Raw genomic sequence first — 25,386 nt, forward strand, 5'->3', positions numbered from 1 at the left:
AAGACTATCTTATGAAAGTTTGCTAGCTCCTGCAAGAGCTACCTTAATTCCAACCGAAGCTACAGTTCCTAGCGAACTACTTCCAGCAGACAGAGCAATCGTGTGGATACTAATAATGCCTCTGACTACACTCTGTAGAAATTTGGTAATGGCGTCGGTCTTGGTAGTAAGGCCGAAAGCATAGTCCTGAGTCTCGGGGACATAGCCAACCGTAATAAAAGTGTCGTCGGGAGAGGCGAAATCCCCTATCTCTGATGTCCAGGTGCCCCATCCAGAGTCGCCGAGCTGCCAGAAGTAGGTGAAATGGTCCGGCCGCTTGATGCTACCCCATGTAGAGCTTCCGACAGTGAGCGTGCCGTTGACAACCTTAACCGCGGTGTTCTTAGCCTGCGACGAGAGGCTACTAATAGTGTACTTGATGTGAATAGAAGATCCTTCGCCGGATTTGTCTTTCTGCATTGCGAGCTCGCCTAGATAGACTCCCCTATATCTCTTTGCGATGGCGGCGGTGACTTCGTTGGTAGCGATTGTGAAAGGGACCTTGCTGGGGCCTCCCTCTCGCCAGGCTTGAGAGCCATCAGGCTTGCTGAACTTGATTTCGTTGACGGTAAATTTTACGTCGTTAGGTAAAAGACTGAGAAAGACTTTTGTTTTGATCCTTGGGAATATGGCTCTTTCTCCGATGTTCTGTAGCCCGTGTTCGTTTCCGTCAACAATAGAGAGAGGTGAAGCCTTAACGACAAGCGGTGCCGCAGCGACAAGTGTAGTAACAAAAGTAGATAAATGCATTCTGCTGATCTGCTGCTTAGTGTATTTGGCTGGCAAAAGGGTTGATAGAAGATATGAATTTTAGAAGGTGTAGTGACATGTTTCTAGGGAGACTAAATCTTAAGGTTGTACGATGCTCTTTTATATTTGAATTTTACTCTAAGCGTTAGCATTTTAGGTTTTCAGCTTGAATTCTCGTCTATTCCTATCTTAAACCACCTATTTAGGATCAAATAATTATTGTAGCTAATTAGAAGCTGGAAGAGAAATAGAATTTTGTATTACGCTCTAATACATGCTTGCGTATGTACACTAGGAAATCGCTAACAAAGCTAAGTTGAACTTGTAGTTGTAAATTTAAGCCACTAAAGGCCTAGATTCAAGTTAAGGTTAGGCAACAGCAAATAAAACTTGAGGAGGTTTGATTAAATAGGCTATTTACATAAAGAGACATTTATCTTAAAATCTAGATTTAGATACACACGCCGTTTGCAGGCATCTTAAAAGAGTCATCTCTTATTCTAGCAAATATAATTAATTAAGAAGCATTGTTCTCCTATTATTACATGTACTAATTCTGCTTAGCTTAGATTTTAAGACACTGGCCAGCGAATTTAGAAAGTCACCTATCTGAACGCAGAAGAAACCTCCAGGCGTATTCAGCCATAAGTCAGACTACCCACTTTTCGGCACCCCCCCCATTTCGGCACCCCAAAAATGAAGCTATTCCCATCATACTCGTCGACTTCAATTAATCATTGACTTCTTCTAGATGCAACAACAATACAGCTTTCAGCTTCACTAGGGTATTCAGAGTCGCTGGATTCGGCTGCATCATCCTCTTTTTCCCCAGCCTTAAGTTGCGCCTGCTGGATGTCTTTGATGTTGGCGAACTTAGTGTTAGGATCCAGCTGGACTGCCCTTCTTTTCCTTACTGCAGTATTGGTGACTTGGGCCTGCAGAAGCTCCAGTTTCTGCTGGGTATTTGCCAGCTCATATGCCTGCTCGCTGAAGCCTTTTTTTACCTTCCTGAATAGAAGGCGTTGAGTAAAGGCATCATTCTCCAGCTCTGTGAATAGCTTCAACTGCCCAGCTAGATCCTTCATCTTCCTTGGCGTCGACCATGCCACTGCAGATGACGCAGATACCCATCCTTCAGCTTCCTTGCCTCCAGACTGCCCTTTGCTGACCTGATCAGATGATCCTGATGCTGCTGGTGTTGATGGGAGCAGTAGGGAGCTCATCAGAGGCTTCGCCATAGAGACAGGCCATAACCCTGTCCATTTCCAACCACTTCTAATGTTCTGCATCGTCATACCTGCAGTACGAGCCTTCTGATAACAGCCTATAAAGTTCCTCTTGCCTACAACAGTTGAATCATTCCACTGACCAAGGTATCCAAGCTCCTTCCTATAGGCTGCCTTGACAGGGCTGAAGACTGACTGATCAAGTGGCTGGAGGACATGGGAGGTATGTGGCGGTAAGAACAATAGATGGATGTTGTTTATATAGCATAACCACATAAAGTCAGTCGTTGTATGACTCCCATGTCCATCCATGATCAGCAGCCTGACCTCCTTGCCCTGAGGAAGAGTCTGAGGGATGAAGACCTTCTGCAGCCATTCAACTGCAGTGGCATCTGAAGTCCATCCATTCTCCGTTGCAGTGAATTGCCATCCTTCATAAGGGCCAAGGTCTAGAGGAAACCACTGCTGCTGGACTGCCTTGCCCTTATAGATAACGAGGGGATTCAGAACATGGCCCAGGGCAGAGATGCATTCGATGATGGATACCCATGCCCTTGATCCAGGCTGTTTCTTACGTACAGACTTCGTCTCAGACATGCCCAGCACCAGCCCATTAGATCCCTGGCCCTCAAGGATACCAGTCTCATCCATGTTGTATCTATTAGCTGGTTTGATGCTGGTGATCTCTGGTATGGCGAGTAGTTTGAACCAGTCCCTGATGACCTCAGTAGATGCCCCATTAACACGCCTAGAATCGATAGGGCGACTTCTCTGGACCTTGACTGATGGATTCCTCTTCAAGAAGGCTTGGATCCAGCCTTTTCCTATAGGCTCTGTATCCCCCATGGCATGGAGGATCCTTTCTGCGAATAGCCTCACTTGCAGATGGGTTGGGGCAACACCAAGGGCATGCTGAATGCGAACCCATTCAGCCAGTTTAGCCTCCTGACTAACAGAAAGTCTCTGCAGGTCAGAAAAGGCAATTGACCTTGGTTGAGTGCCCTTAATCCGATACTGAAGTGTTGATCTTGGGATGCCATACACCTGACCAGCCCTCTTAATGGGCATGCCGTTGGTTATTGCGTCAAGGGCCTGATTGACTTCATCTTCGGTATACTGGCCCATAAGGTCGAAAAGAAGCTCTGAGGAAAAAATGAGGTTATTCGCATAAGTATAGAAAATGTTGTTGATGTTGAAAGTTGAGGGGTATGTTCTGGTGATGAGGCATTTGAGGCATTTTTGGGGTGCCGAAATGGGGGGGGTGCCGAAAAGTGGGTAGTCTGACTTAAGTAGAACTAATCTCCTTTCGTACCAGCACTTCAATGCCAGCTGGGCTGCACTCTAGTAGACAGTTGTCTTACCTAAAAGTGTAAGCTAGCATAAGTCACACAGGCTGTGGGCAACCTATCTAAACGACTAAGCATAGTCCTAATCCGATGACCGATATTCGATTCCTAATCCGCTCTAGGCATAGTATCTTACTTGAAGAGAAGTCGCATGCAGCTTGTCCTACTTCCCGAGAACAACGCTAGGTCTGCCCTTAATAACAGACTAACTACAACCTGACCTGATTGAGTAAATCTTGAGGTAATCTGGAGGTGTCGTATATGCAAGTATTAGAGATACTGGGATTTTTTGAGATATCATCTGGTCGACCGCAAGGATGAAAGCTTGCTGAGAGCTGTATGGTCGTGCGTCTGGTCGTACAAATCCATAGTCTTGAAGCACACCGCGGTAGAAGGTAGACTTTCCTGCGCCGGGAAGGCCAACAAGGACGATCATTGATTTTGATAGAGACTGCACCATCTTCACTGACGATAAGCGTTAGCCTTACATGTTCGCGAATCCACGCCAACCGTACTAGAAGCCCACCTTGTCCCCCCCTTTGGCGCTCTGTACCCGTCAAATGCCACTCTGGATAGAACTTATAGCCTAGGGGCTCTGGTGTTTCGCCTTCAAAGGACACCTCGGGTGTATGAACTTTGATTCCCACAATCATTGCCCAGTGGGCGTCCGAGTCTGAAAAGTCAGCACTGCGGCCCGCAGCGTCGCCGACGACCAAAGACTGTGCCACGTCTATGGCGCAGTCCTCGTTTCCCGTCAGCTCTGGGACAATAGACCAGAGCCATGGTCTCGGCTTTCGATGCATATCATTCGCACATGCCACGAAGAGTGTGACGGGGATTCGCAGCGCGAGCATGACGAACTCCATGTTTCTCTTGAAAGGGCCGGCCTCGGGCGACTCGCGGCCGTCAAATTCTGTAAGTCGCCCCGGGTTTGAAACGATTGTGACTCTGTAGCACTGTGTGTAAGGGCTTGCAGTTTGGCGGTGCGTTTTCATACAACCATTGCCAGTCCGTCGCGGCTGACTCCTTTCCGTGCAAGGTTCCAGACTTGGAGATGAGCATTGTCTTGTTCTAGCGGCGCATTTAGCCATAAAACAACAACACGGCAAATAGGATCCGTTAGACGTGCACACTAGATCAAATGCGGCGATCTTGATGTTCTTTGGTGCATCAACAAGATCGTGATAGGCGGGTCCCGGCTCTAGACCTGGTTCTCGGCAATGGCCGACAAGAACGAGGCCTTGGTATCGATGGAGTGTCCAGGTTACCGTCATTTCCAGGTTCATTTCTGGAGGTGCTCTCTGTCCAAACACAAAATCAAGTGGTGGTGTATCATGTTCACATTTAAAGGATTCAGGGGAACAGGATGCAGGGATTAAGTGAGAGGAGCCTATCTCCTGCGATTCCCTACACAGGCCATAACTTATCGCTGCCTCATGCATGCCCGATTTCCTGCAATGGCCATTTTCTCAACACGCTCTGTCAGGCTGTAAACCTCGGGCACTTATAAGCAAAATGTCTACGTGCTTTAATCCATTGCAATTTCACCCACAAAACATTTAAACCGTTAGTGAAGCCCCGTTCCTCAACTGCCTAATCACATATCCATCCCTATTCATAATGACGCGAAAGATAATCTCCGTCGTTGAGCCCCATTCTTTGATCCTCGGAGTGACGAAGAACTTACCCTGCTCCTTGATAAAGCGGTACGGGTCTGGGTGCCCGGGAAGGTCGGACGTATCAGCGTGAGCAAAAGTAGTCAATGTGGTTCGCACTCATGAACTAGGGCGTCAACACCGGTTCGCATTTTTCAATGAGATCGTCAACATATTTGCACCCGTTCACAATACTTGCACGTTCGGCTGCGGGGATAACCGTCAAACCCTTGACGCGCAGGGTGTCGGGGTCGGTGGTAATGCCAACCATGACATGCGTAGATGAGAATGCGGCTTTGGTTATTTCGAGGAACTGAAGGTGACTTTAGAAAAAATCCTTATGAGCAATGCTAATTTAACAGGTGCTAAGGGAGGGATGCTCACCCTGTATGGAACAAGTCAAAAATACCATGAACAAAAATTCGAACGGGTCGGTCATCGGGAGGGGAATTGATTAAGTACCCAACCGAGTTATTCAGAACCAATTTTGGTGGCGACAGCTGTCCCGGCCACTCGGCAGCCATTTAATTCAAGGGAGGATGTCCCTTCCATACTAGAGGAGAGGAAACAGTTTTTGGCCACTGGATATAAGATCAATACCACGGCAGGACGGTTCATCAACGAGAGCAAGATCTTGCCGTCATCCAACCCTTGTCTTGTTCATGCCTAATATTATTCAGCTAAGAGCAAAATGCCCAACGCCTATCGGCCACCAGTATTCGCTAACGAAACAAAAACAAACCCCTTATAACAACCTCTGTAGCATGTCTTCTCTGCCGGCCAGGAACCCAATCAGTTCAATCCAGATAGGTTACACTGTAGGAGTCAGTTTGATCTTTCCCTGCAAGCCTTGCGTTAGGTATCTAGACCGCCTGGTGGTGATGCCCGATAAACTGCATGAACATTCTCAGTCTCTTACTACTGTTCACCTCTCGCACGACATCTATGCCTGATACATCAAACAGATATGTCTCTACCCCGCTTTGATCATGCCGATTACACGATCGGCTGGATCTGCGCTCTGCCCAAAGAAATGACGGCAACATTGGCGATGCTTGACAACATTCACGAAACTCTCCCGTAGCCCTCATCAGACCACAACAACTACGGCCTAGGCTCTGTAGGAGACTTTAAGATTATTGTTGCTTGCCTGCCAAATAGAGAAGTCGGAACGTATCTGGCCACAGCCGTTGCTGCCCGAATACTAGCCACATTCCCTAATCCTAGGATGGGACTCATGATAGACATTAGTGGCGGCGTCCCGAGCAAGGCGAACGACATTAGGCTCGGCGACGTTGTTGTCAGCGTACCGACGAACGTATTTGGTGGTTCGTCCAACACGACATGGACAAGAATGTCAACTATGGAGAATTGGTGCGAATGGGGTTGCTCAACGGCCCGCCCTTGGTACTAAGGACAACAATCTCAAAGTTGATGACTGCACCAGATTCGCGGTCACCAGATTGAGTCGCATCTGTCGGAGATGATACAACGTCATTCACATCTATTCCCGGAATCCACTCGCAAAGACACCTTGATCGACGTTCTATACGAGCCAGAGCCGGAGGACCCGAAGGCGTCTCACAGCTGGGTGGAAGTAGAAAGATCGTCTCGAGAACCCCACGAAACCATTAAGATCCATTACGGGTTGATTGGATCAGGTAATCAAGTTACCAAGAGCGGTCGGTTACGGGATCAGATCAGCCGCCGCTTCGGTGGTGTATTGTGTTTTGAAATGGAGGCTGCCGGCCTGATGAAAGAGCTACTGTGTGTTGTTATACGAGGGATCTGCTGACTATGCTGATTCCTATAAGAATAAGGAGTGGCAAGAGTTCGCTGCGGCGGTTGCGGCGGCCTACGCAAAGGAACTCATCACAGCTCTGCTAGTGGCGGTCCCTGAGAAACTTGCGTTTCGGGTAATGCATGGGATCGTGTTGGATAGACCTGAGCGGAATCCCTTTTCCACTGCGGAGAACGATGCACTGGGCACGTCCACTTTCCCCCTCTGTTACTACTAGTAGACTTATTGATGACGTGGACATCATCCTAGGCACAGAGCCCGTCTGCCTTGTTCCGTTTGCTAGAAATAAACACTTTGTTGGATGTAAATAGGAACTTGCTACGCTACGAAGATGGTCTAAATTGGAAGACTCTGGCTACAGTATGGCTATTTTCGGACTTGGCGGCGTAGGTAGAACTTAACTTGCTCTTGAGTTCGCCTATCGCACAAGAGAGCGAAACCTAAAGTGCTTGGTCTTCTAGGTTCCTAATACAGATAATTTGGCATTCAATTAGGCCTCTATGCAGGTTGGCCGCAGTTGCAATATACTAGGCATTGGTACTAAAGGGGCAAACGTCAAGCAGCTCGTCAAGCAGGGTGCACGGCCAGCCCCACTACGCGTACGTCGACACGGACGGGAAGAAGAGGGTCGTGTCGACGTTCGACACAGTCTTGATCCCGACGAACATGAATAGCGTCAGGGAGCTCATGTTCTCCTACAACATGGAGAACAGGATCAGGACCTCGTCTGACAAGATCAGGAGGTTCGACGGCAGCCTCGAGACCTCGTCGCACCAAGGTCTAGTTGAGCTTCTTGTTCTGCTAGTCCACGGAGCTGCGGGTGATCTCGAAAACCTGCGGGAACACGCTCGCTTGTCGACAGCAACAAGAAGCAGAACGGCGACATGAACTCCAACGAGAACACGTACTTCATCGAGAGCCTGATACGAGCACCAACTTCCCGGAGGGACTCAAGTTCTTGTTGAGCATCAGGTCCTGTGCGAGATCGTATCGTGACGACGGAGGTGTTGTTTCAATTGATGGGGATTGCCCGGAGAACAGCCTGTTGGAGGCCCCGCCCGGGCAGATATACGACGTATCCGGGAGCTCGAACCTCGTGATCTGCGAGTACGAGTACAAGTACTTGGACGTGTCCACGGTCGCCCACTCGTTGGAGAAGCACAAGAGCGTCAGGACGAAGTAGGCGATCACGAACGACTCCGAGGCGAACGACTCGTACCAGAACGAGGTCAAGCCCGTGATCCCCTACACGAAGTACATGATGCAGTGCTCCGTGGTCTACAAAGACAACGCCCCGCTCTCGGTCTACACCAACATCGCCGTCTCGGAGGCCATCTACTACTCGTCGGGGAGCGAGTTCTGGAAGACCATGTACAAGCCCCTGGAGACGATCACATGCGCGTACACGACCCCCGGGTTGATCGAGGTCAACAACCTGGTGTCGATTGAGTCCGCGACGGAGACGACGACAGGACCGAGATCGCCGACGAGGACCACAGGCCGGACCCGTGCCATAGGGGGTTCTTGGACCCGTACTACACACCGCAGTCGAAGGCGGCCGGGAAGGTGAGGATCTTCTGCACCGGGGTCTGCGTCAGGATCATGGCCACGAGGATCATCGAGATCGCGCAGGACATCATGTCGAGCTGCTCGGGCTTGTTGTAGATGACTGGCAACTGGAAGGGGAGGTGCATAGGCTACACCTTCACGGTGACCGAGAACGACGTCAGTTCCATGGTTGAGACGTGGTCCAGGTACTGCGAGCCGAACATGCCGACGATCCACATCTTCGAGAACAAGAAGGTCATCGTCATCTCACTCTCTAGCAGCGTGTTGATCAGGCCCATTAGGCTGAACAGCAGCGGCAAGTCGTTCTCTATGGAGAGCCCCTTTATTGACATGATGTGCGTGTACCACTGCGACACCATGAAGTTTCTCGCGAAGAGCTTCCCAAAGCACAATGATAAGCTGGGCCAGATGACGTTTCCAATCACGTTGATGATCCCCTTCTACAGGTTCGCAATAAAGATTAGGACGAGCTTGGGGATAGGAATAATGAAGCAAGCCTTGTGCATGTTGCCAACTAAGGGGGACGCTACAATAGTAATCAACAGCTACAGGGAGCCCCTCGCAATGACGACGTTCGCTAGGACGATGGTCGCTAATGAGGGGTCCAGCTCGAAGATCGTCATCCGGGGGAGGAACATGGTGATAGCCTCCATAAATATGTAGTAGAACACTAAGGATGCGTGCGTAATCTCCGAGGACTTGGCTAAGTCAGGGTGGTTCTCGTGGTCCGGCGTCATTGACTACCCCCAGATGGCCGATGAAAACGACGGTGGCGTACTGCAGAACGAGCTGGCAAGTGTACAGCAGGGCTTGGATATACAGAACGGACCCGTGTTCTCAGCACGCGTGCTGGAGAAGCCGGACGGGAAACGACTGTTCTTCCTGGTGGCCCATCATCTCGTCGTTGATCTCGTTTCCTGGCGTGTCATCGTCGATGACCTGCAGCTGCTCCTCGCCGGAGAGCCCATCATCATCACTGCTCCAACAACATCCCTCTCATGGGGCGCCTGGTGCCGCGCTCAGGCGGTCCAACTGTCGGCCGGCGGCGGCGGCGAGACATTGCTTCGACGACACGAGGCCCAGGTGCTGGAGGCGTTGCGGTTCTGGGGGATGCAGGACAATCCCAACGTGTTTGCCGACGTCCAGTCGAGCTCGGTGACGATGGACAAGGCGTTGACAGACGTGTTCCTCGACGCCGCGAACCGGCCCTTGCGGACGGAGCCGGTCGAGATACTGGCCACCTCGCTCATGGGATCGTTCCTCGACGTCTTTCAACAGCAGCGGCGGCAACGGCAGCAGGAATTCACCATCTTTCTCGAAGGCCACGGGCGCGATCTGTTCCCCGAGCTGGACGTATCCCAGACGGTGGGATGGTTCACTACGATGTTCCCGCTCAGGCTACACGCAGCCGTCGGCGGCTCGTTCACCGAGCGCCCCCGCCGAGTCAAGGACGACCGGCGGATGAAGTCGCGTGCGGCAATGCTCGACTGGGCTCAGATCCTCTTCCGAGAGAACAACAAAAACAACAACAACAGCAGTGGCGGTGGTGGTGGTGGTGGTGGTGGCGGTTGTTTTGCGATGCCAATAGAAATCCTGCTCAACTACGGAGGAAAGGTTACGAGTCTCGACCAGACGACGGGGCCACTCCTGAGCGTCACGGATCCGACGACCGACTTCTCTCTGGGTGACGTCAGCCCCGACATGGCGCGCATGGCCCTCATTGAGATATCTGCCGTGGTCGAGGGGGACCAGCTGCGCCTGTCGATGCGGCACAACCGCCGCATGAATCACCAGGACGGGGTGAGACGCTGGTTCCGGGAATGGATCAACACGCTGGAGACGCAGCTACGCGTGCTGGCGGGAGGTCTCGAGGAGAGTATGACGCTGGCGGACGTGCCTCTGCTATCACTCGACTGCGACGATCTCGCCCGGCTCGAACTCGCCGAGCTGCCGGCGCGCGGGCTCTCCGTCGCCGACATCGAGGACATGTACCCGTGCTCGGCCTTGCAGCAGGGCATCTTGATGAGCCAGGACAAGGGCGTCGGCGACTACATGACACGGGTGGCGTGGGAGGTGCGTGGAGTCGCTGCTCGGCCGGACGAGGGGGACTTGGAGCGCGCATGGCTGGCGGTTGTCGACCGGCACGATTCCCTACGCACCGTCTTCCTCGACAACCCGCCCTACTACACCCAGGCGGTTCTCAAGACGACGAGGAAAAGACCCGAGATTCGCCATGTCCGTCTCCAGAGCAACGACGACGACACCAACAACAACGTGTTCACCAAACAGAACCTGCTGGCCTTGGCCCCCTCGGCACTCGACATGAAGAAAGGCCGGGGCGTCACGCCTCCGCACTGTCTCTTCATCGTCACGACTTCGGACGACGACGACGTGGACCGCCGCCGTGTAGGCCTCGTGCTCAGCATCAGCCACGCCGTCGCCGACGAAGACTCGATAGACGTCCTCGTCCGGGAGCGGGAGCTCGCGTGCGCCGGCAAGCTTCCCCACGGCCCGGGGCCGTCCTACAGGGACTTCATCGCCCTCCAAATGCGAGGCAGGGAGGCATCCGCCGCGCACTGGAGAAGCTACGTCCAGTCCGCGACGCCCTGCCTGTTTCCGGGCCGGTCCGACGGGTCGAACGATGCCTCGCCGGGGGCGCGGCCGCACGAGACGCCCGTCCCCGCCGTCATCGACGCCGACCTGGACTTCTCTGCCGCCTTACACGGCTTCTGCCGGGGCAGCGCCGTGACCCTTAGCGACGTGGCGCACGTTGCCTGGGCCGCCGTGCTCCGCGTCTACACCGGCTGTGAGGCCCCGATGTTCGGCTACCTCTACTCGGGCCGCGGGGCGAACCTGGCCGGTGTCGAGCACGCGGTGGGCGCCTATGTCGCCATGCTGGTGAGCCGCGTTCCGCTCGACGACGACCTGCCGCTCGACGAGGCGGCGCAGCGCGCGCACGACGCGTCGATCCAGGTCCTGCAGCACGCCCACTGCTCGCTGGCCGGCATCCAGCACGAACTCGGCCTCGGGGCGCTCTTCAACACGGGCATCTCCCTCCGGCGAAGGAACACGGCTGAGGGTTCCGGGACGACGACGACGACGACGACGACGACTGCCGTCTCCCTGCAACTGATGGAATCCCTGGATGCTACCGAGTACGACATGGCCATCACGGTGGCTGTCGACGACGACGACGACGCCGTGTCCATCTCGCTCGCGTACCGGGCCGAAGCCGTGGCCTGGTTCCAGGCCGACAAGGCCCTCGCCTTGTTTCTCCGCGCCCTGGGAATCATCACCCTCGAACCACCCTCGGACGCCCCTGCAGTGCACGCCTGGGACGGCCTGTTGACGTACGCCGAGCTGCGTCGTGTTTGCCACGGCGTCGCCGCGCAGCTGGTGTCCCGCGGGGTCCGGCCCGGCGATACGGTGCCCGTCTGCTTTGACAAGTCGCTGTGGTATGTCGTGGCGGTGCTCGGAGTCTTGCTATCGGGTGCCAAGCTCGTCCCGTTGGATCCGGCGCTGCCGCAGGCGGCCGTGGATCACATCCTACGGTCCGTCTCGGCCGGCGTTGCCATCACGTCCCCCCGATACGAGTCCAGAGTACGCTCCGGGCTCACCGACCAAAGCGGCGGCGGCGGCGTCATCGTTCTCCCGGACATGCTCCCTGCAGGGAACGACGACGACGACATGCCACCGTCAACGCGTGGCATAGACCTCGACGCCACCGCCTATGTCATCTTCACCTCCGGCAGCACCGGGTCTCCGAAGGGAGTGGCCGTGCGCCCATGGGGTTCACTCCGGACAGCCGCGTGCTGCAGTTCGCGTCGAGCGCCTTCGACGTCTCGGTCGACGAGATCGTCTTGACCCTCACCTCGGGCGGCTGCGTGTGCGTGCCGTCCGACGAGGCGCGCAGCGATGACCTCGCCAGCGCCATGGCGGCCATGAAGGTCAACACGGCCATGCTGACGCCGTCCGTGGCGCGGCTGTTGCTTCATCTCGCCCCCGACGCGATCCCTACGCTCCGACATGTCATCCTCGGCGGCGAAAAGGTCGCCCGTCAGGACCTCGCCGCCTGGTCCGGTCGCGTGGCCAGGCTCGACATCGTCTACGGTCTGACCGAGTGCGCCGTGGCTTCGGTGCTCATGCCCTTCGTCAAGGGGGCGGAGGCGGCCGGTTGCCTTGGGAGGCCCGTCGGCTGCGCCGTGTGGCTCGTCGATCCCGCCGACGAGAATCGGCTGGTGCCCGACGGGTGTACCGGCGAGAGGTTGATCGAGGGCCCGGTGCTTGCATCGGGGTACCTGGGAGATCCCGAAAGGACGGCGTCCGCCTTCATATCCGGTCCCGGCTGGGCTACCGATGATAGCAGCAGCAGCAGCAGCAGCAGCAGCCGTCGCCGCCGCCGCTTCTTCCGCACCGGCAATCTGGCCTGGCGAGACGGCGGCGGAGTGCTGCACTTTGAGGGTCGCAGAGATCACCAGATGAAGCTCCGCGGACTGCGCTTCGAGGCTGAGGACATCGAAGGACACATTGCGCGGAGCTGGCCGCGACCCGGGCGCCGGGCCTTTGTTGACGTTGTATCGCGTGACGACGGATCAGGCCGTCTCCGGGATATGCTGGTCGCCCTGATAGACGACGGGGGTTCTCCGACCGGGTCGGACTTGGAAGAGTCGGCTGCGCTGCACACGAGCCCCTTGACAGAAGAGTTTCGACAGGCGGCCAAAGAGACGCGGAGACGGCTGCTCGAGGTGGTTTCCGCCTACATGGTTCCGACTCTCTTCATCCCCATCAACCACATGCCCATGTCGGTCTCAGGCAAGACGGATAGAAAACGGCTGAAGAAACTGTTACAGACGCTCTCGATGGATGAACAAATGCGTGCTCTCCACCTCCTCCCGAAGAAACGGAATCGCCCCGGACTCGAATCGCTCAACGATGGCGTCGGGACGGAGACGAGGACGGACACGGAGACGGAGACGGAGACGAAGACCGAAGGCTGTTTGAAAGCCACGTGGGCTCGTGTGCTTGGCTCCGGCTCCGGCTCCGGCGGCGGCGGCGAGGAGATTGATTTGGACTCCCATTTCTTCCAGATTGGGGGCGATTCCATGACGGCATTGCGGTTGTCGTCCGCTTTACGCGCCGACGGGTTCCGTCTGCCAGTCTCTGCTATCTTCAAGACGCCGGTGCTTCGAGATATGGCCGAGGCGATGGCGAGGTGGGAAAGCCCGGCAAAGGCCGAGCCCATGCCGGAGGAGGAGGAGGAGGAGGAGGACTACGGGTGGTCCGGAACTGCAACTGCAACTGCACCGACATCTCTGCTTGACTCACGCTTCGAAGACGTCTTCCCGACGACCGAGTTCCAGTCCTGGTGCGTCAACTGCTGTCTCGCCGATCCGCGGGCCTACATGACATACTTCGCCATGGATGTCCTGGGCCCGCTTGACCCTGTCCGCCTAAGAGCTGCTATCCAGAAAACCGTCCTTCACTTGCCCATTCTCCGGACCGTCTTCCTTTCGAAGAACGGCGATATCTTCCAAGCCGTCCTTCGTAGCCAAGAAACCCCGATCCTTGCCCTTGCGGAACTTGATCGTCACCCCCAGGCCGAGTTGCAAACCATGGCGGCTAGGGACCTGGCAGTCGCCGACGCAGCAAAGTCACCGTTTCGACTCGGTACTCCCGTCACGGGGTTCACCCTCATATCCGATCCCGTCCGTCAAACCGCCTGCCTAGTCATGCGTCTCTCTCACGCCCAATACAACGCGTCGTCCTTCTCCGCCATGCTCGAAACCTTGCGTTGCGCTTACTCCTGCACTCCGCTGCCGGCGGCCTCGAGCCTCAGACACCACATTGTCGGCGAAACAAGAGGGTCCAGCGGTCGGCAGGCGCATAAGCACTGGCGTTCCTTCCTGGGTGGTGGTGGTGGTGGTGGTGGTAGCAAACCGACGAGGGTTCTCCTAGCCGTCATTGCGGGCGGCGTTCTGGCAGAATACCAGGGTTAGGGTCGAGGGTTGCGGGCAAAAACGGGCGGGCATGGTCCGTGCATTGTCGCAGGCTGATTCTCGCAGATTACGGCGTGAAAAAACAAAGGATAAATAAGGATAACGCGCCCCACATGCACGGCAACCCTGGGGTCGGCGCATTTACCCCACGCCAAAACTGCCAAAATAGTAACCCTATGCCAATTGGAGGATGGAGCGTAAGCCAGGAGCGAGCGCTGCCAACCGCACCCAGCAGGGCGGTAAGGTGCACCGCATACTGCAGCAAAACAGAGGTTCTTGCCTGGAGATAGAGAGAGAGATGCACACCTCCACGTATGCAGCCTGTCTAGAGAAGGCGCAGCGTAAGCAAGCCAGTAGGGAAGGGAATTCGCAACATAGGGAGGTAGGTTAGGGGGCTGGAGGTAAGTAGATGTGTACCAGTTAGGGTTACAGCAGGTGTAGTAAGCAGATGCGCAGATAAGTATACTAAAGAAGAAGATAGAGAGGCAAGAGGAGGAGGAGGAAAAGGAGAAGGAGGAGGATAGGGTTAGGGTTACTTGCAAAAGGGCTTAGATTCAGCCTCATCTATTCCTAGTAGTTGTAGTAGTAGCTAAAGAAGTAGTAGTCTCTATTATAGTCTACAATTAGATAATTTACAGCACTATAGAAGGAAGTAATTATAGAGAAATAGTAGTACAATGTTTTATTTTAATAATGTACATCTTACTATAGAGTCCTCTTTAGTCTTTAATTGTTCTAAAAGGATAGACTAATAGGAGCCTTATGTAGACCTATCTAAGACGAGATTAATTATCTATTCAACACATTTTGTAGTAAAGTACTCTACTATACTAAAGAGTATAGCTAACCTACAACTTACTGCTACTCTATGTAGCTATTTCTATACTCTAGTTAAGAAGATTATTTTATTTATTACTATAAAAGAAGGTAAAGGTAAATTCCTTATAATAGTAATTACTAACGTCTATGTAGTAAAAGGGAAAAGATGTAAGTTACTGTAATAGTTAAGGTGGAGGTAGGTTAGGCGTTTACTATAAATAAGACACTACTCTATATTACTATACTAGGATATAGCTTAACAGTTAAATATTCTAATTATAGTTAATGTACATGCATAGTGAGCGGATCAACATAGTGAGCGGATCACTTTCCCCTTCTTTCTTACCTTTCCTCCTTACAACAACTTTCCTCTACGCACGACTATGGAATCCTCCTCAAATGAAAGCCGCATTATTCTTGCACTTAAAGCTATCCAAAAAGACCCAAAACTATCCGTACGAAAAGCAGCCTCTATCTACAAGATCCCATTCTCAACCCTTAACTACCGACGCATCGGACGACTACCACGACAAGAAACGCGATCGAAATCAATGAAGATGACTGAGCTAGAAGAAACAGTGATTCTTGAACGAGTTATTGACCTAATCGATCGAGGATTTCCACCGCGACTTGACGACGTACGAGATATGGCTGATTGCCTCCTTGACGAACGCGACGCGACGCGTGTTGGACCCCGATGGGCAGAGAACTTCGTACGACGTCAACCACAACTAAAGACGCGTTTTCGACGTAGAATCGACTATCAGAGGGCATTAGCTGAGGATCCTGCAATTGTGCAGGCCTGGTTTGCCCTCGTACGAAACACAATCGCAAAGTACGGAATCCACGATGACGATATCTACAATTTTGATGAGACAGGCTTCTTGATGGGAATGCTGTCGCACGCAAAGGTTGTTACAACTTCCGACCGTAAGGGAAGGCCTCGTACGAAGCAGCCTGGCAATCGCGAATGGGTTTCTGTCATTCAGGGCGTATGTGCAGATGGCTGGGCGCTGCCTCCGTACGTCATCGTCAAGGGCAAATATCACCTCCTCTCGTGGTATACCAATGGCCAATTCCCACCCCAATGGCGCGTCCACCCTAGCGAAAATGGATGGACTACAAATGAGATTGGCCTAGATTGGCTACAGCATTTTGAAAAGTGCACAAAGTCTCGTACGAAGGGTGCTTTCCGGCTCCTAATCCTTGATGGCCACAACAGCCACAAGTCCACCAAGTTTGACGATTACTGCAAGGAACACAGCATTATTGCTCTTTGCATGCCTCCCCATTCATCGCACGAGCTCCAGCCTCTTGATGTTGGCTGTTTTAGTCCACTAAAGGCGTCGTACGGCAAGGAAATTGAGAAAATGATGCGGATGCAGATTACGCACATTACTAAGGACGATTTCTTTCCTGCCTTTAAGGCAGCCTTTTTTACTTCAATGGGTGAAGAAAACGTACGAGCTGGCTTTAGACAGGCTGGCCTTGTCCCTTTTAACCCAGAAGTAGTTATTTCCCGGCTGGATTTCAAGCCAAAGACGCCAACACCATCCAACTCACGCCCAAGCAGCCAGGGCTCCTGGGACCCAAAGACACCAACTACAGCACATGACGCCGTACGAAGCTCTGCATCACTTAAGAAAAGGATTACTAGTCATCAACATAGCTCACCAACCCATTTGTACGAAGTAGTTGACTTGCAGGCTAAAGGTATTAGCAAGTTAGCACACAAACTAGCTCTTGTTGAAGCTGAGTGCCGTGGGCTTCGTACGGCAAATGAGATACTAAGCAAGCGTCGGAGGGCTAAAAAAACCCAACTACGTCTTGGAGGGTCCCTTAATGCAGCTGAAGCAGAGGCAATCCGGGTAGAGAAGGGTATTGTTGATGCTGGAGGCGAAAATGTGCGTCAGGAGGGAGCTCGTACAGAGGGGGGTGAATTGCGCGGTCGGCGATGTGGCAATTGCGGAAAGACTGGACATAACGTACGAACATGTCAGGTAGTTTGGGAGACCTCTGAAGAAGAGGATGATAAGTAGTTTTAATTGATTTCGTACGATGCTGCTGAATTAACTTACAATAATAGTAGGAAGGTAGAGAAAGGTGATCCGCTCACTATGTTGATCCGCTCACTATGCATGTACGTTAGTTTAAAACTTGTTAAGCTTTACACTATCCACTTTAAATTCTAGTTTATTGTAATAAGTATTTATGTAGCTTAAATACATTACACTTCAGGTATAAACTACTTTAACAGCTAGTAGTAAACCCTATAGTCCGTATAGATACTACGTACTTATAGGTCCTTGTTGTTCCATATTAGTTAAGTTCTACTGGAGTATAGGAGTAGCAATTGATTTTGCCATGCGTACTAGGGTCTATGTATTGATAGCCAGCCGTTTCCTTAGCAACGTCAGATCCACCCAATTTAACACAGAGAACCTAGACACCGAACGTCTAAACCAACGACATTGCTGTAGGCATGCTATTCAAACCACCGACAAGAATACCAGGATATACTCTATATCTAGCTCCTAAGCACTACCAAGGCGCATACAGTCCCTACAGTGCTATATAGAGCAGCAACAGGTAATAGGTCACAGGCAGCAGCTTGCAGCTCTTTCCCTAGTGTGACTAGCATCCCCGAGCGCCATCTCATCATGGTTAGGCGTAGCAGCAGCAGCAGCAGCAGCAGCCAGGGCCTGGTAGGCAAGATCGACCCGAGCGCGTATCTTGTGTTTGTTGAGCGACCCCGTGTTGCGGTATGTACGCACTGCAAGCAAGCACTCCGACCGGACGGCGCCATCGAGGCCCATTTCCGCCGGGCCCACCGGCTGAAGGGCGAATTGCTCCAGGGCGTCCTCGACAAGGCCTGGGTAACGGCCGCCGACGGCGCGCTCGAAGACCCGCACACCTGCGAGCTGCCGCCGGACGGCACGCCGCCTATTCAGCAGGTGCCTTTGTTGGACGGGTACGGATGCACGCAGTGCCCATTCCGAACGAGCAGCCGGAAGCTAGCCAAATTGCATGCGCAGCGGGACGTACACGAAGCCGGCTTGCCTGCCGTTACCCCTACCGCGGCTCATGCTGACAGTCCAGGGTGGGGGGCGGTCCAGGTGCAGTCGCTGTGCCGAGGGCGGTATACGCGGTACTGGATTGTCCAGGCCCGTGGCGTTGGGGGGCTGTCTGCCTGGCAGGATAGTGACAACGTATTCGCAGAGCGCCTATCGAGGCAGGAGAGTCTCATGGCGGCCGAGGATGAGGAATGGGGGCGGACCATCGTTGCCAGCCTAGACATAAACCAACAGTCAAGCTGGGTCAGGGAGATGGGATGGGCTGTGCACCTTGCCGGCCTCGACCTGATCGACCTACACGCCGCTGGGCAGGCGCCCGTGTCCGAGGCCGTCCGCAGGGCAGCCTGGGACGAGGGCTTCAAGGAGGAGCAGCGCCGATTCGCCCTCTTATCGGAGAGCTTCCGCCGGGAGGTGGCGAGATGCTCCCTCCGGCTGGGCAAGGTGCCCTTGGAGACGAAGCGGTGGCTGAAGAGCATCGACCCGTCGAAGCCTCACGGACGGCCGTTCGAGCTCGGCCAAGAAGCCGACACGGTCCGGAAGTACCAGGGTATCTGGGAGCGGTACCTGTGCTACTGCATCCGGGCGCACCGGCTAGGACGAACCGAAGCACGGCGCCAGCGCGGCGTCCGCTTCACCGACGAGCAGTGGACTGCCCTCGATGCACTGGCGGAGTCGCTCGACGCAGCAGGCGACGCCACGAGGGAAGAGGACAGGCGGCTTGGCCGAGGCGGCTGCGGCAGCAGCAGGAGCAGCCACCCGCAAGGGGGGGGGAGGGCCCCAGCAGCCAGAGGCCTAGGAGACTGGCATGAAAGCGACAGTGCGTACGAGGCAAGCAGCGACAGTAGCGATTCCGACATAGAGGGGGCCGGATACCAACGACACCGATCTCCCGGCCAGAGCGGCGGCAGACCAGGCGAGACAGACTACTCTACCGGGTTCCAAAACATGATTGGCGACAGGCCGGAGCACAGTGAGGCCCTCGATCTCCGGGTCTACAGGTTCTGCGTCGTGTCCCTGAAGCAGAAGGTAGCAGTTGACATATTCGCTAACCCGCTGCTCCACTTTACCGCCATACTGGGCGTCCTGGACCCCAAGAGGAGGGGTGTACCAGACGACACTGCCGGCAGAGGCAGCAGCGGCGGTGGCAGCAGCAGTGGCAACAGCACCGGGCCAGAACCAGGAAAGGCCGTTGCCAGGGGCGTCAGCGGCCTCGGTTGGTGCCCGGCATCCAAGTTCACGCAACGGCTTGCCGGCATCATGTGGGGCGGCCGGATCCTGATGCTCGAACACTTCTTCGAGGCGGAGCCAATCGACGGCGACCCGAACGAGATCAGCGTCGCGGTGATCGAGGGCTTCGTCGAGCAGTTCAGGTACTGGCTCGCCGACGGATCGCACACGCCCTTCAGCGCCATCATCCGCATGATGGCGTACGGCAAGGGCCACCGGCGGAGGGAGGGCGGAAGGCCGCGGGTGATGTGGGAGGCTAGCGGCAGGGCGCTGCGGTACCTAGGGCAGCGGGTAACGATTGAGGCGTTCCAGAAAGCGGCGCGGACGACCCTGAAGACGGCGGAGGCAGCAATGGAGGAGCTGATGCGGGGCGGCTGGGCCGAGGCGCGCGAGGCGCTGACGCTCGACCGGGTTGTCGACACGGCGCTCTTCGAGGGCGCCGGGCAGTCGTTTGCTACAAACGAGGCGAACAGCTGGCTGCAGCCGGGGCCCCAGAGGCTGGCTGAGCTTTGCCGGGGCTCCCTCTGGGACGCGAGACTGGAGAAGTGGCGGCAGGACGGCGTGCTCGGTTGGCTGGCGAAGGCGGAGTCCCTCAAGCGGTCGCTGCTCGCCAGCGTGCACGTCTGGGGGGGGCAGCCCGGGCGCGGACCCGAGATGACGACGGCGCGTTACTGCGATACGCAGGATATGGCGCGGAACGTATTCGTCTTTGACGGGCAGGTGATGATCGTCACGGACCGGGACAAGAACCGGGCGATACGAGGCCTCAGCCGTAAGGTGGCCCGGTTCCTCCCCGACCGACTCGGCAAGATGATGGTGGCGTACATCGTGTGGGTGTTGCCCTTTGAGAGGTTCCTTCACGCCGAGGCCGGCATCCACGGGCCGTCCCGGTCGCTGCACCCGTGGCTGTGGAAGGACGCGCGGCGGGGTATCTGGGGCACGGCCGAGCTGAGCAAGGAGCTAGACGCCGTCACGAGAGGGACGATAGGGGTGTCGCTGACAGTGTCAAGCTACCGGCACGTGGCGATTGAGCTCGGCAGGAAGATCCGCGGCCTTGTGGTGCGGCAGGTCGAGGTCGAGATGGCGGAGGAGGACGACGGGGCCGGGCCCGGGGCGGGGGCCCACCGAGGCGCGCTAGAGACGGACCCGCTCACGGGCGAGGCGCGGAGGAAGCCCCGGATGGAGTTTATATGGGACCTGCAGGCAACGCACGGCGGCGTTACGGCAAGGCGGCACTACGCCATGAACATCGAGTTCCCCAACCAGCTGCAGCCGGAGATGGTAGCCAACTTCCGGGAGATCAGCCGGCTGTGGCACGCCTTCCTCGAGTCGACGTCGTCCGTGTCGATGCCGGCAGGGGAAACAACAGCCGAGGGCCAGCAGGGGCCAGCAGCAGAGGCAGAGGGGCAGCGGCAGCAGCAGCAGCAGCAGCAACATCGGCGCCAGCAGCCCACCCCCACAACCGCGCCGGGTACGCCCGCCCCTAAACGCAGGGCTACAGGGCTGGCAGAGACGAGCGAAACGCCCGGCAGCCGGGGTGCCGAGTCGGGGCGTAAGAGGAGGGCCGCCAACGACGCCATGCTGGAGTGGAGAAGGGTCCCGGACGAGGACGAGCTCGAGCGGCGGCTCGAGATCGGCCTCCATGGGCTCTTTGGCGAGGGCGCGCGTTGGAAGACGGCAGAGCAGCACGAGAGCGCCCGGCAGGTGATGTCGCTACAGGGAGGCAAGGTCCTGATGGTCGTGCTCCCGACCGGGGCGGGCAAGAGCGCGTTGTTCATGCTGCCGGCCGTGCCCGGGGTCCACGGCGGGGTCAGCATCGTAGTCGTACCATTCGTCGCACTCCTCAGCAGCCTCACGCGCAGCGCACGCAGGGCCGGGCTCGACTTCCTGTTGTGGCAGCCAGCCTCAGTGACGGGGCGCGTGGAGCGGGTCCGGGTGGCGCCGCTGGTGTTCGTGGGTGCCGAGTACGCCAACTGCGCCGAGTTCGCGTCGTACGCCGAGGGCCTGCGGGCGCGGGGCCTGCTGAAGCGGATCTTTGTCGACGAGTGTCACACCGTGCTCACGGACGCGGCGTACCGGCCCCAGCTGCTCGGGCTGCGCGGCCTGCACCGGTACGACCGGCCGGTGATCCTGTTGACGGCGACGCTGCCGGTCCGGATGGAGGGATGGTTCCGGCGGCTCATGGTGGCGGACGAGGCGAGCATCGTACGGGCCAGCACAGCGAGGCCGAACATCCGGTACCGGGTGACGTGCTGCAGCGGGCAGGGGCCGGGGCCGGGGGGGTTCTCCTCCATAGAGGCCGCCGTGCTCAGCAAGGTCAGGCAGACAGAGAGAGTGATGGGGCAGGGGCAGAAGGGTGTAGTGTACTGCCGGTCGAAGCAAAAGTGCGAGCGTCTCGCGGCGGAAATCGGGTGCTCCTTCTACCACGGGTCGGTCAGCGCAGACGGGCGGGAGGAGGCACTCGAGGCATGGTCGAGCGGACGGTCCCCGAGCCGGTGGATGGCAGCAACGACGGGGCTCGGGTCCGGGGTCGACATCCAGAGCATCGTGGCCGTTTTCCACGCGGAGGCACCGTACGGGCTCGTGGACTTCGTGCAGCAGACGGGGCGGGGAGGTCGGGCCGAGGGGGAAACAGTCGACTCGGTGGTCTTCCTGGACGGAGAGGGCGGGACGCCGTATGACCGGCAGGCAAGCGACGTAAGGCAGCTGGACAGGCAGGGGATGGAGAGTTTCCTGCAGACGGAGGGGTGCCGGCGGGTAGCGCTCGGGGTGTTCATGGACGGGTACGGGCAGGACTGCACGGGGTTGGGGGGGGGAGATGTGCGACCGATGCGAGGAGCAGGGCTATGGCGAGTTGGCAGGAGGGTGGGAGGAGGAGGTGGGGGTGGGGGAGGATGAAGGAGGAGACGTCAGGAGGGAGGTGAACCGGCTGGCTCGGGAGGAGATGGCGACGCAGAAGCTGTCAGGCGCACTACAGGGCTGGCTTGACGAGGTAGAAGGCAAGTGTGCAGTCTGCTACATGCACTGGTGTAACAGGGGCAGGCCGGCCAGCAAGGCCGAGGTGTTCAGGCACCGGGGAGTGGAGTGTGGGCGGCTGGACCGGGAGAGATTCCGGAGGTGGCGGGCTAAGATCCAGTTCGAGCCGTACGCATGCTGCTGGCGGTGCGGTCTCGGGCAGACGTTGTGCCCGGGGGGACAGGGGGACGGGGCGGCGGGGGGGTCGGACGGGTGCCGGTGGGCGGACGCGGTGCTGCCGGTGATCCAGTGGACGACGCAGTTCAGCGTGGGGCGTCGGTGGATGCAGGAAGAGTTCGAGGTCGACGCGTCGGACGAGGCGGGCTTCACCAGCTGGCTGGGACGATCGCGGCAGGTAGGGGGGTTGGACATGGCAACGAACGCGCTAGCGGCATGGGCAGTGTTAGTACGGCGTGTGTGTAGAGTAGAGAGCGAGGATGTATAAGGGTTACTGTAATAAAGGTATAGGGATGGGATAGTTTGGCATAGAGAGAGGTGCTATTATATAGTGTTTTTTAGTTAGAGTTATGATTTGTTTCTAGGGTTGGAATAAAAGTACCAAAAAGACATCTATAATGTAGGGCTTTGTTTGCGTTTCTATGTAAATGTAAACAATATAGGGAAGTATTAACCTAAGTTTGCAATCCTACTTAACTACAAGTAAGTATGTAAATTAAAACTAATATACTTTAGCTTTAGGGTAGTACTTAAAATTATTAACCCTTTTAGGTCCCTAGTTAAGATAGTTAAGCTTCTAGTAGTAAGTATACTGAATAGAGGCCTAGGCAGTAGAGAAGGTACACCCTTTATTTACTAGGCAGGTATATTATTAGATTTAAAAAAAAAGAGTGTAGAGGCTAGGTAGCTACTAGCTTAACTAAAAGGTTAACCCTACAGGTAAGCTAGCGGCTAATAAGGTAAAGGCAGGCCTTAAAACCCTTTAGGGCCTAAGACTGAAAGAATCCTGCAACCTTAATGTATTCAGGTTTTTAGTCGTATATCTAATACTAGCTATTAATTGCAGAACTTGAAAGTCGGGGCCTGTTATTCGATAAAGGTAGAGGCCTGCACTAGTATTAACAAGGCTGCCGGAGCCGGTCTGGGATCGGACGGCAGAGGCCTCAGGACCAAGGGATCAGCCCAAGAACAGGACCGCAGGGCCGGCCGGCCACGGATCGGACCAAAGGAGGGATCGCCCAAGGCAGGCCAGCAGGCGGCAAGGCCGCCCTTGCTTCCGTGCCCGGCTCGGTCGCAGGTCCAGACCTCCGGATCCGATCAGAGTTGAACGCGAAGCGTCTGCAGCAGGGCCACAAAGACGTTTCGTACCATCTGAAGAATCCAGCAAAAGAGGACAGGCAGGGTTATTATAGGTATTAATATATTGCCGACTAAGGCGGGCCCGAAGGCAGCCGTTAAAATACTGCAGGGCTGAAGGCTGGAAACCCTAGGCAGAGATCGGACTGCAGGGCCCAGGCTGGGAGTGGGCCGCCACGGATCGGACCAGAGACCGGACTGCGCAGCGGAGGCCGGGCCCAGGAACAAGGCCGGCCGGCGAGGGCAGGCCCCAGGCGGCCTCCAACACCAGTCACAGAAGATCAGCTTCGGCTGAGAGGGCTGGCCTGTGTAGCTGAAGAAGGAAGGAAAAGAGGGGGTGAGGGAGGGGGTGTTGGCTGTTTTTCTACCCCCTTTCTTTCTAGAAACCCCTCTGAAGGGAAGGTGCAGACGGCCCGTTCCTTCCCTTTCGAAACAACCAAGCAGGGGATTATTTTCCTGCAGCCTATAAAACTCAACGAATTGTCCCCCCTGATAAAGCCGTTGCACTGCCTGCCCAGCCTGCTTTGAGGCTGATACTCATGAACCCGACGTTCAAAGTCGGCAGCGCATCGATCTCTCTCTGAAAACGCGGGCCCGTCACCTTCAAGGTCGACGGCGTCTCGGCGACGGCGCGCCATCCTCAGCCCCGTACGATGGCTAGGGTAGGCCAACCCGGAGGTTCAGACGAAAGTCCGGACTGCCGGCCCAGAGCCGCCTCGGATCGGACCAAAGTCCGGATCGCACGAGGCAACCCTGCCCGGGCAGCCAGCGACGAGACCGCCTCTGTTGCAGCCTCCCGGGTGAAGGAAGGGCTGGAACCCCCCCCCCTTCCAGGGGTAAGTCATTTGCCCGCACGGGGTAGGGAGAAGGGAAGGGAAGGAGGGGGATGACGGAGGCAGGGAAGGTGCCTTTATACCCCCCCTTTCGTTAGAAACCCCTCTAAAGGGAAGGTACGGACAGCCTGTTCCTTCCCTTTTAAAACAACCAAGCAGGGGATGATTTTCCCGCAGCCTATAAAACCTGACGAATTGTCCAACCCAGACGAGGCCATTGCACTGCCTGCCCAGCCTGCTTTGAGGCTGGTACTCGTGAACCCGACGTTCAAAGTCGGCAGCGCATCGATCTCTCTCTGAAAACGCGGGCCCGTCACCTTTAACGTCGCCGGCGTCTCAGCGACGGCGCGCCATCCTCAGCCCCGCACGAAGGCCACCCTACGCCAGCCCGGAGGTTCGGACCAAAGTCCGGACCGCCTAGAGGCCTCCGGAGCCAGGGTTCAGGCCAAGGGCAGGATCGCAAGGCTGGCTGGCCACAGATCGGACCAGAGGAGGGATCGCACAGGGTGAGGCAACAGCCCCTAGGGCCGCCCTAGCCCAAGTGCAGGGTTGGACCTCCGGATTAACACGACCCTAGGAAAGGCCTGCCTGCAACGAATAGATGGATTGTCCCTAGCGACAACACGTGAGATGCGTGACCAGTACATTATCCAGTATAGAAGCCCACCCACTGTCAACAACAAGGCTGCTCTCATCAACCTCGAGCCACCATCGTGGGGCCA

At 55.9% G+C, this 25,386-nt stretch overlaps 4 protein-coding genes across 4 annotated transcripts; 1 reads left to right on the top strand and 3 right to left on the bottom strand.

Moving 5' to 3' along the window:
- Window positions 1-9: 9 nt before the first annotated feature.
- Window positions 10-459, bottom strand: CH63R_03543 (uncharacterized protein; the record flags this gene model as incomplete). The annotated part of the gene is made up of 1 exon (XM_018298518.1): window positions 10-459. The coding sequence occupies one exon, from the start codon at window positions 457-459 to the stop codon at window positions 10-12; it is 450 nt and encodes a 149-aa protein (XP_018163334.1).
- A 3,199-nt stretch (window positions 460-3,658) lies between these two features.
- CH63R_03544 (DNA kinase phosphatase pnk1) lies at window positions 3,659-4,423 on the bottom strand (the record flags this gene model as incomplete). The annotated part of the gene is given in 4 exon segments (XM_018298519.1): window positions 3,659-3,712; window positions 3,723-3,826; window positions 3,888-4,309; window positions 4,359-4,423. 4 exon segments carry the CDS (start codon window positions 4,421-4,423, stop codon window positions 3,659-3,661), a joined length of 645 nt encoding a protein of 214 aa, XP_018163335.1.
- Window positions 4,424-8,155: 3,732 nt separating this feature from the next.
- On the bottom strand, window positions 8,156-8,718 carry CH63R_03545 (uncharacterized protein; the record flags this gene model as incomplete). Its single annotated transcript, XM_018298520.1, has 2 exons — window positions 8,156-8,574; window positions 8,637-8,718. The coding sequence occupies 2 exons, from the start codon at window positions 8,716-8,718 to the stop codon at window positions 8,156-8,158; spliced, it is 501 nt and encodes a 166-aa protein (XP_018163336.1).
- A 418-nt stretch (window positions 8,719-9,136) lies between these two features.
- Window positions 9,137-14,273, top strand: CH63R_03546 (Peptide synthetase; the record flags this gene model as incomplete). The annotated part of the gene is made up of 3 exons (XM_018298521.1): window positions 9,137-12,163; window positions 12,205-14,091; window positions 14,256-14,273. 3 exons carry the CDS (start codon window positions 9,137-9,139, stop codon window positions 14,271-14,273), a joined length of 4,932 nt encoding a protein of 1,643 aa, XP_018163337.1.
- Window positions 14,274-25,386: the final 11,113 nt, after the last annotated feature.

This window comes from Colletotrichum higginsianum, chromosome 2, assembly GCF_001672515.1.
Source record: "Colletotrichum higginsianum IMI 349063 chromosome 2, whole genome shotgun sequence".
Taxonomy (NCBI): domain Eukaryota; kingdom Fungi; phylum Ascomycota; class Sordariomycetes; order Glomerellales; family Glomerellaceae; genus Colletotrichum; species Colletotrichum higginsianum.